The 16579-nt window shown below is 30.8% G+C and overlaps 4 protein-coding genes across 6 annotated transcripts in view; 2 read left to right on the top strand and 2 right to left on the bottom strand.

Annotated features, from left to right (window-relative positions):
- Window positions 1–2662, top strand: part of nolo (ADAMTS-like no long nerve cord) — a 180044-nt gene extending 177382 nt beyond the window's left edge. For all 3 annotated transcript variants that reach the window (XM_089080055.1, XM_089080054.1, XM_089080053.1), the window contains exon 24: window positions 88–2662. In XM_089080055.1, coding sequence (XP_088936181.1) covers window positions 88–197 — 110 coding nt within the window. In that variant the 3' untranslated portion in view covers window positions 198–2662. The remainder of the gene's footprint in view (window positions 1–87) is intronic.
- Window positions 2663–2869: 207 nt separating this feature from the next.
- Window positions 2870–4500, bottom strand: LOC105428025 (hydroxylysine kinase). Its single transcript, XM_011640069.3, has one exon. It carries the CDS (start codon window positions 4498–4500, stop codon window positions 3412–3414), a length of 1089 nt encoding a protein of 362 aa, XP_011638371.2. The 3' UTR covers window positions 2870–3411.
- A 581-nt stretch (window positions 4501–5081) lies between these two features.
- LOC105428026 (NBAS subunit of NRZ tethering complex) lies at window positions 5082–13595 on the bottom strand. The gene is made up of 18 exons (XM_011640071.2): window positions 13418–13595; window positions 13088–13322; window positions 12551–12966; window positions 12060–12443; window positions 11772–11985; window positions 11392–11612; window positions 10988–11317; window positions 10692–10897; window positions 10316–10612; window positions 9908–10244; window positions 9399–9802; window positions 9027–9326; window positions 8665–8953; window positions 8218–8535; window positions 7707–8121; window positions 6673–7610; window positions 6475–6600; window positions 5082–6377 (listed from the first exon to the last, which is right to left on the bottom strand). The coding sequence occupies exons 1-18, from the start codon at window positions 13541–13543 to the stop codon at window positions 6102–6104; spliced, it is 5832 nt and encodes a 1943-aa protein (XP_011638373.2). The 5' UTR covers window positions 13544–13595; the 3' UTR covers window positions 5082–6101.
- Window positions 13596–14664: 1069 nt separating this feature from the next.
- alien (COP9 signalosome complex subunit 2 alien) overlaps window positions 14665–16579 on the top strand; it is a 3357-nt gene continuing 1442 nt past the window's right edge. Inside the window, 5 exon segments of the mRNA XM_089080059.1 lie at window positions 14665–14880; window positions 15503–15697; window positions 15773–15898; window positions 16005–16172; window positions 16257–16431. Of these exon segments, the coding sequence (XP_088936185.1) occupies window positions 14827–14880; window positions 15503–15697; window positions 15773–15898; window positions 16005–16172; window positions 16257–16431 (718 nt within the window). The 5' untranslated portion in view covers window positions 14665–14826.

Below are 16579 nucleotides of genomic sequence, written 5' to 3'. Positions count from 1 at the left end.
TTTCTGTACAGAAACATCGTAATAATCAATATTTTACGTTCTCTGACGCAGAGAATTTTATTTGATTGACGATAACGTTGTTTATAGCATTAGCAGAAGATTGCAAGGACCATTCGCAGTTGTGCGGCAGAGTGAAAACGTTGAACATATGTAAGATGCCGCTGTATAAGAAACAGTGCTGCGCAACGTGTCGCTAGATTCGAGAGATTGATCGTAAGTGACTCATCATCTTGTGAAGATTAGATAAAATGAGCGATAATGAAGAGTGCGCGTGAGACAGAGACAGTGTAAATCGTGATTAGTCGAACAATTACTTCGTGACATATATAAACGCACCCGGGATGCCTGTTGTTAGTAAATTACGTAACACACGCCGAAGAAGCGTGGTCACTGTGGGATAAAATTGCACAGTATTATGATGTCTGATTTATAGATAAAAGAAAAAAAATGTCCGAGAAAGGAGTTGACCAAAACTACTTCGCTGTAATAGTTTCTTCGTCGTATCGTTGCGAGAACTCGTTCACCTCCTCGCCTCGTTCCTCGTGTAACAAAGAGAAAAACCCGCCAATCTTAACAATTTCTAATTAATTGAATAATTTTATAACGTATGTCACGCGTAGTTTCGGTGCGATTCCTATAAATTGCGCACGCTCACAATTGTCCCTAGTTAAAAAAAGATAAAGGAAGACAAAATGAAAATCTGGCATTCGTCCAAGAAAGTTAAGAGCGTTATATTGTTATAGTTCGATGAGAGAATGGGGAGTAGAAATTTATTACTACACCTTGGAAGATCGTTATATTGCGACATACCGTTGAAATCGACACGTTATTGAATGTTGTCAATGTTGGTGCTTTAAGTCGCACGGAAAATGGCTTTAAACAGAATGATATTTAAATTTTAATAAAACGCTAAGTCTGGAGTGCTGGGAAGCATAAGTGATTTGTGTCGCAAAGCACTTATTAAAAATATTTCTTCTTGACGCTTATCTTTTTTTTGACATCTCCTCCCCCATCCGATAAACACAATCAATTTATTTTTCAAGCGAAAGAAAATCCCCTTTAAGACTGAAACGCTCTTTGAATATCATTATTCTTGGGCATTAATGTAAAGAAAGTCTCGTTTTACGTTCCAAAGAGAATCGTTTGACATTCCGTTATTACAAACAGGAAAGAATTATATATCTCTTCGTTTCATCTCTAAATATATATTTATTGAAATATTCCCTCTCTGCCTTATGTTTATAGATTCTTATATAAATTATTACAAATGTAAGATATATAAAGTTATTTAAGAATATAAGTTATCGGTGAATTACTGTGCGCCTATAAGCGTCCCGTCGGGCGATCTTAAGCCAATAGATCTTATAAGCAATAAAAAAAATATAAGTATTGTAATATAATATTTTGTTAATAATCTTTGGCGAAAATTCGTGAACATGACCATTCTGTTATTGGTTAAAGGGCCCGACTTTTTACTTATGTGCCTCTAATCACTTTTCACACTACCTAGTTATTACTTGTAGTTACAAATATTCATTTCTTTGTCGCATATTCATTCGTAGGACTCATGATAGAATTTGATGTTTTCAATAAGAACGATTTCGTCGCGCAAATGTTGATTGTACGTGAAATGTAATGAGGATTTGGCCCCTCCCTCCTTATATGATTAATCATATTTAAAAAAAAGGAAAAATGTTTAATTACATCATAGGCGCTGCCGAAATTCTTCGTAGGAGATATGCACACCAGCGAAAATATTTTTAAAAGTCTATTAAAAAAAAAATATATATATATATATATATATATATATATAAATATAAAAGATACTTAACTCTTATGATTATTGTATCAGTCAATATATACAGACGGCCGATTATATAAATGTGCGAATGCATTTCGTTGCATTTCACACCTACGGCGCGCGGCGCCTATGTGTGTGTGTGTGTGAGTTATATACGTCGATATGATTTGATAAGATTGTGAACAGATTTTCGCTATCAACGAATTTGCCTCGACACAGCTAAGCAGTTTGCCAAAAACGAGCTGACGTAAATGAAAAATAAAATATAAATTAGAGTACTATTAAAGACAAGAGATACAAAAAGGTATATTACGAGCCATTATAAATTACTGAGATGCACACATATAATTTATATGTTGATACAAGAAAGATTAAAAGATATACAATAAATAATGTTGATTATGATGTATCAAAAATTGCGGTTCTTTCCTCGGCTACATATTTCTTTTGATTGAGGAAAGGGGTACACGATCTTTAATACGTCTTGCATATAATTTCAGCCAGCAAAAGGTGAAAATAAGTTACTGCCATCGGCATATCATGTACACTTTTGTGTCACATTGAAATAAATAAATATTTATTTAATACTCACCTCGTAATATAATACGGCTCTGACGTATTTACGTATGATCGATGCGCTATCAAGAAATCAATTATTTTCCAATTAATCAACGTAATGAAATATAACAATTCTTGAAAGGGAGATGAAGTCCGACACATACATTTTTGTATATATCACGATGTAGGTATGTAAAATGGCTCCACACTTAGTATTGTATGTATGCATTACTGTTCATGATATCTATGTAAATATGTAACTGCCTAAATGCGAATAAAACGAGAGAATATATCACTGCACAATACTGCACAATTATTGTAGTTTATTAAGCATATTTTTAATTTTAAGTTATCGTTTCTGGTTATTATTCGATTGATAGAATATTCAATCGATAGAATTACGAAATGTCGGCAAAAATTTATTAATTTAAATTTAGAAGACTCTTTTATCAATGCTCGTACAAACTCATTTGAGTAAACTCTTACGTATAATGATTACAGAAAAATGTCTTTCTTTTTTAAGTTTCCATTATATTTTCGATTATATCTTACACATTATTATGCATAAAAAAATATCATATATATATATATATATATATATATAATAATTATTATTCGTATAATTGACAATTGTTTCAGTAAATAGTAATAAAATAATGTTTCAGGCATAAATAAATAATATAATAAAAAATGTCCGCTAATGCATTACTCATGCCTAATAATGCAATTGATATTGTTAAACATCAATTTAATATGAACAATATACGTATTAAATAATGCTAAAACAAATTAGACTAAATTTGACATCTCTGTTTCTTTCGACTGAATCATTATAGCCTTATAAGCTCTTATAGCTTCTCAATTCTAACAAATTATCTTAGATGAACTTATTACATCATATCTTTTACAAGTTAAAATAAGAAAATCATAATTATAAAAATCATCGTTACAGAAGCAACATTCGTAAAAAAATTTATAAGACAAACATTGTAAATGTGTTCATTGTAAATATTTTGTCATTCATTGATTAGACAAATGTTGATACTTTAATATTACTTAGGATTGGCCAATCCCCAAGCTTGTATTACATCTTTTTGACTCATGGGCCACAATCTCTTCAGTAACATCCATCCGGTTTTCTGCGTGCTTAGCAGATATTGATTTTCGGGATCATGCAAGTGCGAATAAGCGCCCATTACCAGACTTTGGCACATCCTTGCACATACGCTGATCTTGAGAATCTTCTTCTCCACATCAGTCAACTTCTTGACTTGTTCGTAACCTTCCACAATGTATTTACCCATTCCTACATCGGCCGCTTGTAAGATCATGTAGCAGAGAACTATAGCTAGCTCGAAGACGCGACAAGTCCTGTGAGAATCACCAAAATCAATCACAGCGGCAATGTTCTTGCCATCAGGAGTTACGATAATGTTGTGTTCATTCAGATCACCATGTATGATCCCTTGTTCCAATTGGTCCGTGATTGGCAATACTTCTCTCTGGAAATTAACAACTACATCATGCACCAATTGTCTATCCAACGAGCTCTTGATCGCGTACGTGAATTGCTGCACTCGCGGCATCGAAATCAACATCCACAATGACCTGTGATCATCATAAGCGGGGTGATTGAAACCTACGAGTAACTCGTCAATTCTGGCAGTAAAGTTACCAACTTGGCGCAACAATTCGTCCGTTATTTTGATGTGATACAGCAGCTCACCAGGTCGGTAGACTAGCAGTCTCACAGCATACTTTTCCATAGTATTCTCAGTCTTCAAATTCTCTAGAGAAAAGTACGCGCCGTTTACATTCTTGACCGGCAACGGGCAGCAGATGTTTCGTTGATTGAGGAAAATCATAAGCTCAGTCTGCGCCTCGATCACCCCAGTCTTGCGGGAATCCAAGGAGTTGATCACCTTGAGAACATAGCCGACCTTTTCCGGTCTAATCACGTGCGGATTTGTAGTTGTCCCGTCACACACCACGTGGTAATTGCGATCGTCGTAAGCGTTCAATTCACGCACGCTCGTCGCCTTCATACCATAGAGTCGTCCCAGCAGGGCGACCGCTGTCTTCTCGGTCATGGGCGGACGTATACGTTGGCCTGGGATAAGCAGCGTGTCGTTGTACTCCATGCTGCCGCAGTGCGCGGCGCAAAAATAGCCGCGGGTTATTAAGGGGGAAGCCGGGTCGATGAAAAAGAGAAATGTATATCTCCTGCACAGCGAAGAGAGCACGAAGAAGAAGGGCGTTTGGAATGGTGAGTAAAACCTTGATATATCTTCTTTGTTCTTCAATTGATTAATTGTTAAACTGTACAGATATAAGCTACAGCTATAAAATTTTGTATATTAGTGTAAAAGTGTGAGTATAATTTATCTGAATGAGATAATGTCAAATAGCAGAGTAAGAAAAGACAAATTGCAATTAATAAAAGTTATATAAAAAACTAATGTCATTGAAAATGATCAAATTTAATAGTTACAATATGAGTGGCAATTGAATTACTTTGTTCACTTCATTTTATTTAAAACGTATTTTAGCACACAAACAAACACACACACACACACACACACACACACACACACACACACTCATCCCCTCCCCCACACACACACTTTAAATAAAACTTGTGTTAAGCATTACGTAAATGGATATAAAATGGATATTTTTTGAAAAGAATATAGAACTTATTATATCGTAATCTTTTACAAGCTATAATAAAAAAAGTATTTTTTGTAATTTATTCAACAAAAAAGTAGTAACAAAAGAATCATAAATATTTTAATTACATTTTATATATATTTTATGTATAACACACGCGAGCAAGCGGATATTCACGGTCAGGGACACATGTAAATGTATCAACTTACCCGAGCGAAGGACGTGTTTATTCGACCGAAGGAAGCGGCAAACTAAATTCTCAGACAGACGAAGCAGTTTGCCAAGCTAGGAGAGCGTTCGAGTGCGCAGCAAGCGTAGTCGCTCAATCATCATTGACATTCAGCACAACTGGAGGGTACAAACGCGCAATGATATTTACATCAGTAGTAATTGGGCATACAAGTACACGATGCAGTACGATACTAGCGTATCGCGATAACTAAATGACTCAGTCTTATCGAGGCCGATAAAACCGACAGAGATAACATTTATGGACCCAGTTATTACCTTGGAGAGGTTTCATTGAACTGAGTAGGCTTACTAGTAGCTTTGGGTACATTGATAACTAAATCTGTTACTACTGTTTCGTAAAAGGATTGATAAGATGCAAGAATATTATTTGTTGATGTTTGAAGTAGATCAAATTTACTTATTTCTTACAAATAAACTTTTATAATTTATATCTCTTTTGTATATACACACACACACACACACACACACACACACACACACACACACACACACACACACACACACACACGCACGCACGCACGCACGCACGCACACACACACACACACACATATATACAAAAGAGATATAAATTTTCTAAACTGTCAGAGAAAACTTTGTTACATACGGAAGGAAGATTTAAAATTGTTTCAGTCTAATTTACATTTTTTGTTACAATGAAATACATTGAACTTACAATAGAAGCAACTTTAAATTCTATACCATCCACACATCTAAAAGTTTTTATATAAAATAAAATATATTATTTATGATAGCTACCTTTTTTGTAACTTTTCCTTATTTTCAATATACATCACAGCATTTTTTACAACCGGAATAAATTTATTCCTGCATTAATAATTCAAAACAAGTATCAAATGTGCATAAAGCCGATGGTATTTTCTTCATTAATTTTATAATAAGCAAAGCCTCTAATATATATTTTCGTTTCTTCAACTCATGTATGAGTATTTTCGCATTTTCTTCAATATCAGTTAAGGATTCATTTATAAAGACATGTTCGATTATTTGATTGTATACAACGTGATCTGGTATGAACGATATCGTTAAGTTATTTAGAAAGAGTTTCTCAAGTACTAATGGCGGTAGTACGATAGCCTAAAAAAAAATAAAATTATTGTATGACTCATGATGAAATTATAAAATTATTGTATATTTAAAAATTTAAATATTCATAGATACAGATGATACTGACCTGTTGTTGTCTAATGAGATCTACTGCTTCTTCATGCATAGACACGTCTTGGGTGCATAATCTGATGTGAAGCCTTTGTAGAAAGTTGATGTGATCTCGTTCACGCTCCAAGAATTGTTTAAGAATCTGCATTATAAAAACATTTAAATAATATTTAATTAAATATATTAAAAATGATAATGTAATTAGTTATCGTACCTCTTCAGAAGTTAATAATCCAATTAGCTCTTCATGTTCCTGTAATATCCTTTTTTCAAAATCTGTTGTATTTGTTTTTATAAGTGTAACTATTACTTTCATCATTTTTAAAACTGGATGGTTTTCTACGGTGATATGATCCGACATATTAAATTTCGGCCATTGTGATATCATTTTTTTTACTTCCTGATATTGTTCTAAATTATCAATTTGATTAAATTGCTTTTGAAATAATTTGAATCGATCTTCTTCTGTTATGCATTCGGCAATTGTACGATCAAGAGGAGAAATGATTTCTTCTTGTGAAATTCCTTCAGGTTTAATTTTATTCTTCTTATCATTATTTGCTTCCATGTTATCATCGGAAAAATCACCCCAATCGTCTGTCCATTCCATGGCATCAATATTATCTGAGATAACAGTATGTTCTAAATCTTCATCTGTCTTAGAATTTGAAGATGGAATATTATCGACATCGATGGATTCTGTAGACTTTCGTTTTTTATTTACAGATTCTAAAATTTTTGCAGTTTCTTCAAAATGTATATGAACACTATTTTGTTCTGGTTCTAACATATTTATATCTTTTACTTTTATTTGTTTAATGCTAATAATTTGCGCTCCACCAATTAAATAATTTTGCCAATATTTCAATGCTTTAATAATATCACATTTTTCGGAACTTTGTGCTGCAATTATCATGGTTTTTATTAAATCAAATGGATTGTATAAATACAATTTTCCGCAATCAGAATATGATTTTTTATACAATTCTAATGAATAATAATAGAGTGCAGTTTGTATGTATAATTCAATTTGCGGCAAATCCATAAAAATGTCTTGAGCATCTAAAATGCGATCTTTATTTAAACTCAATAAATACGCCATGCCAAGTAGCCAATCGTCTGGCAAAGTATATTTTGTACATTCTAAAAGCACTGAAATTAATAAGATAATTTTATCATTTTTGTTATATAAATATGATGATTTGTTTAAAATTTTAATTAATATTTTTAATAAAACATATTACTTACAATGATTAATATCGCTTATTTCTAGTCCATAGCAAGCGGATTCACTCAACATAGTTATTCTTAAAAGAGCTCGACAGCATTTTAATTTGGTATTTTCTATGTCTGTCATAAAACACTTATCATATTTTGTTTCATTAACACTTATCCTACAAAGTTTGTGCAAGGATTCATAATAGCATGGAAAACTTTGAAGATTTGCATCTTCCTTTTTATTTTCCATGTCAGATTCATGTTGTATATCAGTTTCTAACTCGTTTTTAAAGTTTAGATTCAGTCTAGACTTCCAAAAAGTAGTATTACTGATGTTTCTTATCAAACTAAATGTAGATTCTTTCATAATATTAGCTGAGCTTTTCACAATTCCTGTTGAAGTTTTCAACATTTTTGGAACAAATTCTTTTACCTCTACTTGTGGCTGTAAATTATATAATAATTATATTTCTTCATATCTCGCATTATACATGGGAAGAAATTAACATTACTATCATTCATTAAAATAAATTTCTTTTACCGTTGTCATAGCATCTGTAAAATCATCTTCGCTTATATCACTTTCTTCATCTTTTAAGCTTTCAAACTCAGCAGAGGGCATCCACATTTCCAAATTTTTATGTAGCATTTGTATTTCTAACAAATGTACATGCTCTAAAGCATTACCCAATATATCATTGGGACCATTATTTATCGCAAACCATAAACACTTTTGCCTAATTTTTAAATCTTGATAATTATCACAACGTCCCAAATTTAAACAAATTTCCCAGGCAGAAAGATAATTGTTTTGTGCTAATTGCATACATATTGTAGCGCATGTGGTATAATCTTCGATCTGTACAATAAAAAAAAGTAATATATCATAATATATATTACCTTTATGTTTCAGTTTTCAAAAAAATCTTAAAAATTAATTTATAAGAATGTATAAAAAATATATGTAGAAAAAATGATTATATCTCACCTCAAGTGCCTTTTTAGCTATTAGTTCTGAAATTTTTCCTTCACGGAATCTACTATTTTTTCCTTCAATTCGTAAATAAGTTGCTAATGTTAATAATCTTTGTCGATTTTTATAAGCATCTCTTTGATTATTCAAGCAGTGTTCAATCAGAGTTAATTTATCTGCTGTTAATCTAACTTGAAGAGGTAATATATCAACATTGAATTCATTTAATATTTGAAGTGATTTAATAAGATCATATTCTTCTTTAATTTTTATGTTATCATCTTCGATAAGATCAAGGCAAGTTCTGAAACAATTATTTACTTAGGTTATGTTCAGAATAAGTTATTACATAATTATTATGTTAGTAAAGTACTCACTTAGCTAATTCCATATGTGGATCAGTAAGTGTTCTCGAACCATTAAAATATTCTTTGGATGCTTCTAATATAAGCTCAATAGCTGTCTCATAGGATACCTTTACTAAAGATTTCTCATTTTTCTTGGTTTCTATCAAAGTAGCACAATTACGAATAGTACATTTAGTCCTTGAAAGTAAGCGGGCTGAAACACATATTTCAAAACAGGTTTCAACAGCAATACATGGAAAAATTAATCCATGTATATCTAACATATCGTTTAATAATTGTGCCCATTCCCTTTCATCTGGAGGCAATAAACTGAAATAATAAATATATTATTATCTCAATCTACTATTACAAAAATCATTTAAAATTACATTTTCAATATACCTTTTATTCAAACTCTTTGCCATTTGAACTAACAATGATTTTGCGATATCGAGATCGTTTTTATTTTGTTGTATAAATTTTAACGTTGTTTTTACACCATATTTGTTTAAAAGTCGAATGCAATCAAGTTCTCCTTCACACTGCTCCAATAAACTATATACTGAACTCTTTCCATTATAATCTTTCAATATCGAATCTAGAATATTCTTGGCTTTTTCATACATGTCAAGATCATCACAAGCATATACACAATCTAAAACTAAACTAGCCATATCATCTATCATTTCGATTATTTCACTATCTTGAGTCTGTTTTATTGATTTAAAAAATTTAACTGGAAATGTCAAATCGTCTTTGCTTAAACAGACTAAATAATCACTCAATAAGCATCTCTGCAGATCTCCCTAAAATTTTGAACAGTATTATGTCGTATATGTAATTTCAGTTATCTAAGTTATCTCTATTATAGATAGTATATATTATATATCAGTTATATATACTATACATACCATATACTGATGCCTTCGTTTAATAAAAGGCAATAAAAGATTCTTTATATTTTCAACAAAGTTAGTTTCAGTTGATGTACTCATTAAAAGTTTTATTTTCTCTACATTAGTCAACTTCTCTAATTTATCTAATGACATATCTTCTAAATTTACTTTATACACGAGATCATCTAACGTTTCCAAATCTAATAATAAATCTTCCATACCATTAATATTATATGACTTTCCAATTTTAACTAATTGCAAAGCATTATCTACTAAAGAACTATTCTTTTCAATTTCATAAGCTCGTGTTTTATACCATTTTTGTAATAAGTTTGGTGTAAGTTTTGTATTTCTAAAAAAATAAAATAATGATAAGATAATATTATAGAAAATATAGATAATAATGTAACAAAATTCTTATACCTATATATTAACAAAGAAGGTTCCAATTCATATAATATTTCTGATCGATCATCTGAATTCAGACTTATTATTTCATTAAATTCATGTTTTTCTGACCAATCTTTTTGTCGTAATTCACGTTGATCTAACAAAAATAGTTGACCTTCTGAATCACATTCTGGCAGCAATTTTTGATAATCTGATGGCTTTAAAGTTTCTGGAAAAAAACTGATAATTGCTAGCCAGTGAGGCAGCAAACTTTCTCCATAATAAGTAAACATAATTTCAACAGCTCGGCAATCGCCATCTTTAGCAAATCTATAATTTAAAAAATTGTTTATAATTATAATTAAAAAATTTATAAAAATATCAATAAATGATAAAATATAATTAATACCTGATTGCATTTTCAATAGCTGATAATCTACGAAACTCCTCATAAAAGTCTTTATTGTATTTGAGTGGAGACTCTAATATAATTTCATAAGTGAGCAATTTATCTAAATGACTGAGAAGTTTCCTTCGATATTTAATTAAATCTTTTTGAGCCTCAGACAAATTTTTTATGTCTATTTTTTCAAGCATTTCGTTAGTTTTCTGCACCTATTAATTTTTTCCAAATTAAATTTGTTTATATATAATTTTTTACAATGTTATATATTTTATAAGATCATCATAATTAACTTTGCTCACCTGTTTTAAACTTACAGTAATTTCATCTAATGCTTGCCAATCGTTATCTGTATCAGGAGATACAAATTTGTCATTATCACAAATATCAATAGCTATTAAAGTTTCTAAATTTGCGCCTCTTAATCCAAAATTTAATATTTCCCTTGCAGCTTCCATAGTGTCAGGAACGCGTACAACGCATTCATTTAAGACCCATGATCTTTTGCTGATTTTACTTAAATGTTCTTCAATAGCATTTAAAGATAATTCTGATTTTCTCCATTGTGTTTGATAAACAAGATCTGTATCCAAATTATATGTGTTTGCTAAAGCTAAAGCTTCTTCGTATTCCTAAAAAATATAGAAAACCTCTTAATTATTTAATATAAACATTGAATAATCAATTCCATTATTCATCCATATACCTCAATGTCTATTTTTCTAGAATAGAGTTCTTCCGGAGTCGTACTTTTTAAACCCAAAATTCTATAAGTTCGATATAATACTTTCGACTTTTTCCTCTTTGGTTGAAATCTTTCAATATCCGTTATTGAATATAATGTGCTTTGTACCAAATTTGTAGTATAATTTAATAAAGTAACAGGTTCCAACTCATCGTCGTCTCTCTCGCTTTCAGATGATGCTTCTATAAAATAGAAAATATTGCTTTTATTCTCTATATTCTTAATTTTAAAAAAACATTGCCCTATGCAGTACTATATGCAGGTTAGTTAATAAATTATCATATTAAACAAGTTATTGTAAAAAAATAATAAACTATCAAAAATATATAATATAAACAAACCTGATAAATGATCATGACCATCATTAAGTTCTCTATTTCGTTTTTTACTTGTAATAAATATTTCACAATCTAAACATAAAAATCCTTTCTCTAAACCAAATTCACATATTTGTGGCTGTCCTGCTAGAAACTCTGGACTAATGCCTAATAAATTTTTTAGATTCCATGTAGAGCAGACTGAAGTAGAACCTGAATATCGAGCTATTATGATAGCCTTAAAAAATATATATATTATAAAATATTATTTAAATGTTTAATTTAAACGTCATGTAAATGAGAAAAATTTACCTGATCTGACCACCAACCAATATCTATTGGATGAAATTCTGTAAATCCTGATGGAAACTTTTTAGATTTTGTAATTCCCAAAGGATTAGGTATATTATATTCTGGTTGCTCACACAATTTCCATTTCTTTTGTAACATTAAATTTGGTAAACCCCACAATGAGACCGAACCATCCGTATGTAAGCATACCAAAAATTGACCATTCGGAGAAATTTTTATCGAAAATATAATAGACTCTGATTGAAAGGTAAAGCTAGGAATTAAATTCCATATAGAAAATCGTGAATTGCTGACAGCAGAATATTCAGATGAAAATGATAATGTACAATATGGGTCATCATCCAAGAGTCGCCATGAAGTTAATCCAGATTCTGATGCAGTAGACTAAAAGAATATATAAGCATGTTATACTTGCAGGATATGTTGTTATATTTTATATATATATATATATATATATATATATATATATATAAAATTTCATATATATTTACCGTTAATTTTTTTGTTATCATATTTCCAGCAACATAAAATAAGTTACGATTTTGATCATAGGCAACAACATTAATACCATTTTTGTAAAAATTACCAAAGGAAAAGTCATAATTTGCACTGAAGCCACTTGTAGAAATATGGTAAGACCTAAGCAATCCACTATACGAAATTAAAATAAATTCATAGGCCCATTTCTCATTCGTTGTCCTTGGTTTAAGGAACAGCATGGATGCTATAGCATCACCAACCTCAAGAATATGAGGGTTTTGCGAAATTGTTTTTGGACTTATATTAAAAATGTTATTGCCTAGAGCACTATAAAAGGATGTATAACCACTACTAGATGCCAATACTAAAATCATTCCATCTGGACTCCATGCAAGTTTACGCCATTGAGGAAAAGCATCTTTTGGAGCTGAAAAATATATAAAGCGCTTAATATATGAAATTAAAAAAAAAAGGACAACATTTGATACAAAGAAAAAATAACTTTTAATAAGAAATATAAGTGTTGTAAAAATGTTGTTAATACTTACCCGATGCCTTGCCTACTATGGAGGAATATTCATCTTTGGCCTTTCGTATCTCGATGATGTTTTCTTGTAAAATCGCAAGTACTCGACCGTGATCTCCAACAGCAAATTTCCATGGTAGGGTAAGACTGACCTGCTGTGAAATACTCGCAGGTACAGAATACCTGTTGTTTAGATATCTCAGAGCATTTTTTATTGTGCCAGTAGTTGGGAGGATAACCGCATCGTTTTTGCATTTCTAAAATGTGAAACATTTTAAATATAGGTGTGATCATTTTCAATTTTATTACTTTCCCATATGTCAGTCCTGCGAATTCGAGATCTTGGACTTACTATTAATTCCGGTTCTTGCTTACGAACGAAATATTCTAATAATTCATACAGTATCGGTTCATTCGACGTTTCGTTCACGTTGCTCATCTTGTCACCACACACACGTATATGTATAATCCGACACATGTGGAAAGCCGTAAACCACGTATGCAGCTGACACGATCATATGCGAGAGAGGAAACGAGGAGCTCCAATAAATGAGTTTATGGACGCGATTTGACATTGATGAATTCCTTATTTCTTTAAATATGAGTTGCTATTAAAAAAAGAAAATAAGTCTAAATGTTCTCTATCAATCTGGAAATTATACACAAATTTATTATAAAAAGTTTGTAGTAAAATTCTATTAGTTAACAGTATGATCAAAGTCTCACTATTTGTTTTGAAGCGTTTGATTGACCAATTAAAACAAAGAATTTTATCAATTGACCAATCAAGAAAATGCTTCAAAACATTTGGAGCCTTATGTTACATCAAAACTACATGAATTTCAATTAATTAGAATTCAAGATTCCTTTATTTATGAAAGGTCTTTCCAGACAAATTTGCATAATCGCATTAGCAGCATAATCGCATAATATGATAGAAATCGCATTTCTATCATGAAGACACGATGTAAAATGCGATTGGATAATTTTCCTTATGCATATGGTTATGTTGCGCTATATAAGTCGGGCCGTAGCACACACTTCTGCATAATGCATAAAATGAACCAATCATAGTTCTCCATTTCTATCGCCACAATGAAAATAAAAGATTCTGATTGGTTCATTTTCTTATGCGTAATGCATTATGCGTTATGCAGAAGTGTGTGTCCGACCCTTTGTCTGGACAGGCTCTACACTTGATTATACTGTTCTTTTTTTTATTATCATCATTGATATTTTTCCATTTGAAATTACTTTCCTCATATCCACGTATAGATGTAAGATGTATCACAATGTCAAAAAGAAAGTATTACTGTTATAATACATATAATTATTAGTATATTATTAAAATGCAAGATTGAGCAAGTTAATGTTTTTAACTAAGTTAAAAATTAATTTTTTTAACTTTATTACTTATAATTGATAACTAGTTACTATCCAACCTTGGTAAAATGTAATATTAAATTTAATATTATATATTAATACCAATATGTTATATTAAAATCCTTATAAACATTTAGTATTATTAACATTATAATGAAATACCACACCATTATTTCCTTTTCCTTTTTTTCCATACCTACAGCAAAAAACAAATCTGAGACTACGCCACTGTAGTGTCAGTGGCGCGTTCGCGCGTTGGTGGTGTCAACGCACAGGCAAATTTCAAAATTATACTCGATTCGGACATAATCGTCGCAATTAACGGAGAATTGCGTGGATTTATCCTAAAAAGTAGCTGACCAAGAAAAATTCTACGAAATGTCAGACGGCGAGGATGATTTCATGTGCGAAGAAGAGGAGGATTATGGCTTGGTAAGTTTCCCTTTCGATACTCACAAAGCCGTTGTTTCATAGAACAATTTTTCTTCCGGCTTGCGTTGAGGTTAGGATTCCCGAAGCTATCACGTTCGGTATTCGAAACCTCGCCTGAGGGACACTTCGAGAGATCTTCTTCAGTGACAAACAAACTCGTTTGGATTTGTCGTTTGTTGAATCTTTGATTGTTCAAGCGATCATTTGTTTAATTAGGTTATGTTTGACAACTTTGCATTTGTGAATTTGCACCGGTCACTCATGCTAGACTTTTTGTTCAAACCGTTAAATTTTAACTACAGAATCAGAGATATTACCTAATGTCATTTTTTATTAGTTCATAATTATGATGTGTTGCAATATTAGTACTATTAGGCTTTTTTCTTTATAATAATTTTTTTATAATATTATAATAGTTTTTTTATTATTATATAGATTATTTAATAAATATAATACATAAATTTAATAAATATAGATATGTAAATCACCTCTGAATAAATAAATATATTTCAAATTGATATGGCACAGAACATGTTAAGCATGCTTTATTTAAATACCTTTTATCATTGAACAGATATCGCGATCTCAATTGGTCTTATATTTTAATTCTTAATTGTTTTAGGAGTATTCTGAAGATTCCAATTCTGAACCAGACGTTGATTTAGAAAATCAATATTACAATAGTAAAGCTTTAAAAGAAGATGACCCAAAAGCTGCCTTACAAAGTTTTCAAAAAGTATTAGATCTGGAAGGTGGAGAGAAGGGAGAGTGGGGTTTTAAAGCCTTGAAACAGATGATCAAAATTAATTTTAAACTGGTATATAAAAAAAATATACTAATAATATTTAACTTTGTTTATAAGCAAAAATCAAATATAATAACTCATTTTTAGTCCAATTATAAAGAGATGATGTCAAGGTATAAACAATTATTAACCTATATAAAAAGTGCAGTTACTAGAAATCATTCAGAAAAGTCAATAAATTCCATATTAGATTATATTAGTACATCAAAAAATGTAAGTTACATTTACAAAATAAGCACAATATTACATGTTTACATTTGTTATTAGGTTACATTTATTATCTTAATAATTTGATCTATTCTGTTGATTAACTTTTAAGATGGAACTATTACAAGACTTCTATGAAACCACGTTAGATGCATTAAAGGATGCAAAGAATGATAGGTTATGGTTTAAAACAAATACGAAATTGGGAAAGTTATATTATGACCGTGCAGATTTTAATAAATTGGCAAAAATACTGAAACAACTTCACCAAAGTTGTCAGGTACAGTTTCATCTATGTTTTACGATATGTTGTGGGATAAGTATATTATATGTTCATATATTTACTTTATATATGTATTTTTAGACTGATGATGGAGAAGATGATCTAAAGAAAGGAACTCAGTTATTGGAAATTTATGCCTTAGAAATACAAATGTATACAGCACAAAAGAATAATAAGAAATTAAAAACACTTTATGAACAGAGCCTTCATATTAAAAGTGCTATTCCACATCCATTAATTATGGGTGTTATTAGAGGTAATAATTCAAAAGCCGAAATAAAATTATCTAATTTATATATTGATTATGTAGTTGGTGTTGGTGTTGGTGTTGGTGTTGGTGTTGGTGTTGGTGTGTGTGTGTGTGTGTGTGTGTGTGCGTGTGTGCGTGCGTGCGTGCGTGCGTG

Source organism: Pogonomyrmex barbatus, unplaced genomic scaffold, assembly GCF_055798465.1.
Source record: "Pogonomyrmex barbatus isolate J1 unplaced genomic scaffold, ASM5579846v1 scaffold3, whole genome shotgun sequence".
Taxonomy (NCBI): domain Eukaryota; kingdom Metazoa; phylum Arthropoda; class Insecta; order Hymenoptera; family Formicidae; genus Pogonomyrmex; species Pogonomyrmex barbatus.
Note: the sequence above shows the minus strand (reverse complement) of the source record. Positions and strands in the feature narration are given on the sequence as shown.

What these genes read in the sequence shown, in the direction of transcription:
- LOC105428026 (XM_011640071.2), bottom strand. Translation starts at nt 13,543, where the DNA reads ATGTGTCGGATTATACATATACGTGTGTGTGGTGACAAGATGAGCAAC. An exon ending in TGATAACAAAAAAATTAACG is followed by an intron (nt 12,444 to 12,550) that starts GTAAATATATAT and finishes ATATTCTTTTAG; the next exon opens with TCTACTGCATCAGAATCTGG. An exon ending in GCTATTGAAAATGCAATCAG is followed by an intron (nt 10,613 to 10,691) that starts GTATTAATTATA and finishes TTTAAATTATAG; the next exon opens with ATTTGCTAAAGATGGCGATT.
- LOC105428025 (XM_011640069.3), bottom strand. Translation starts at nt 4,500, where the DNA reads ATGGAGTACAACGACACGCTGCTTATCCCAGGCCAACGTATACGTCCG.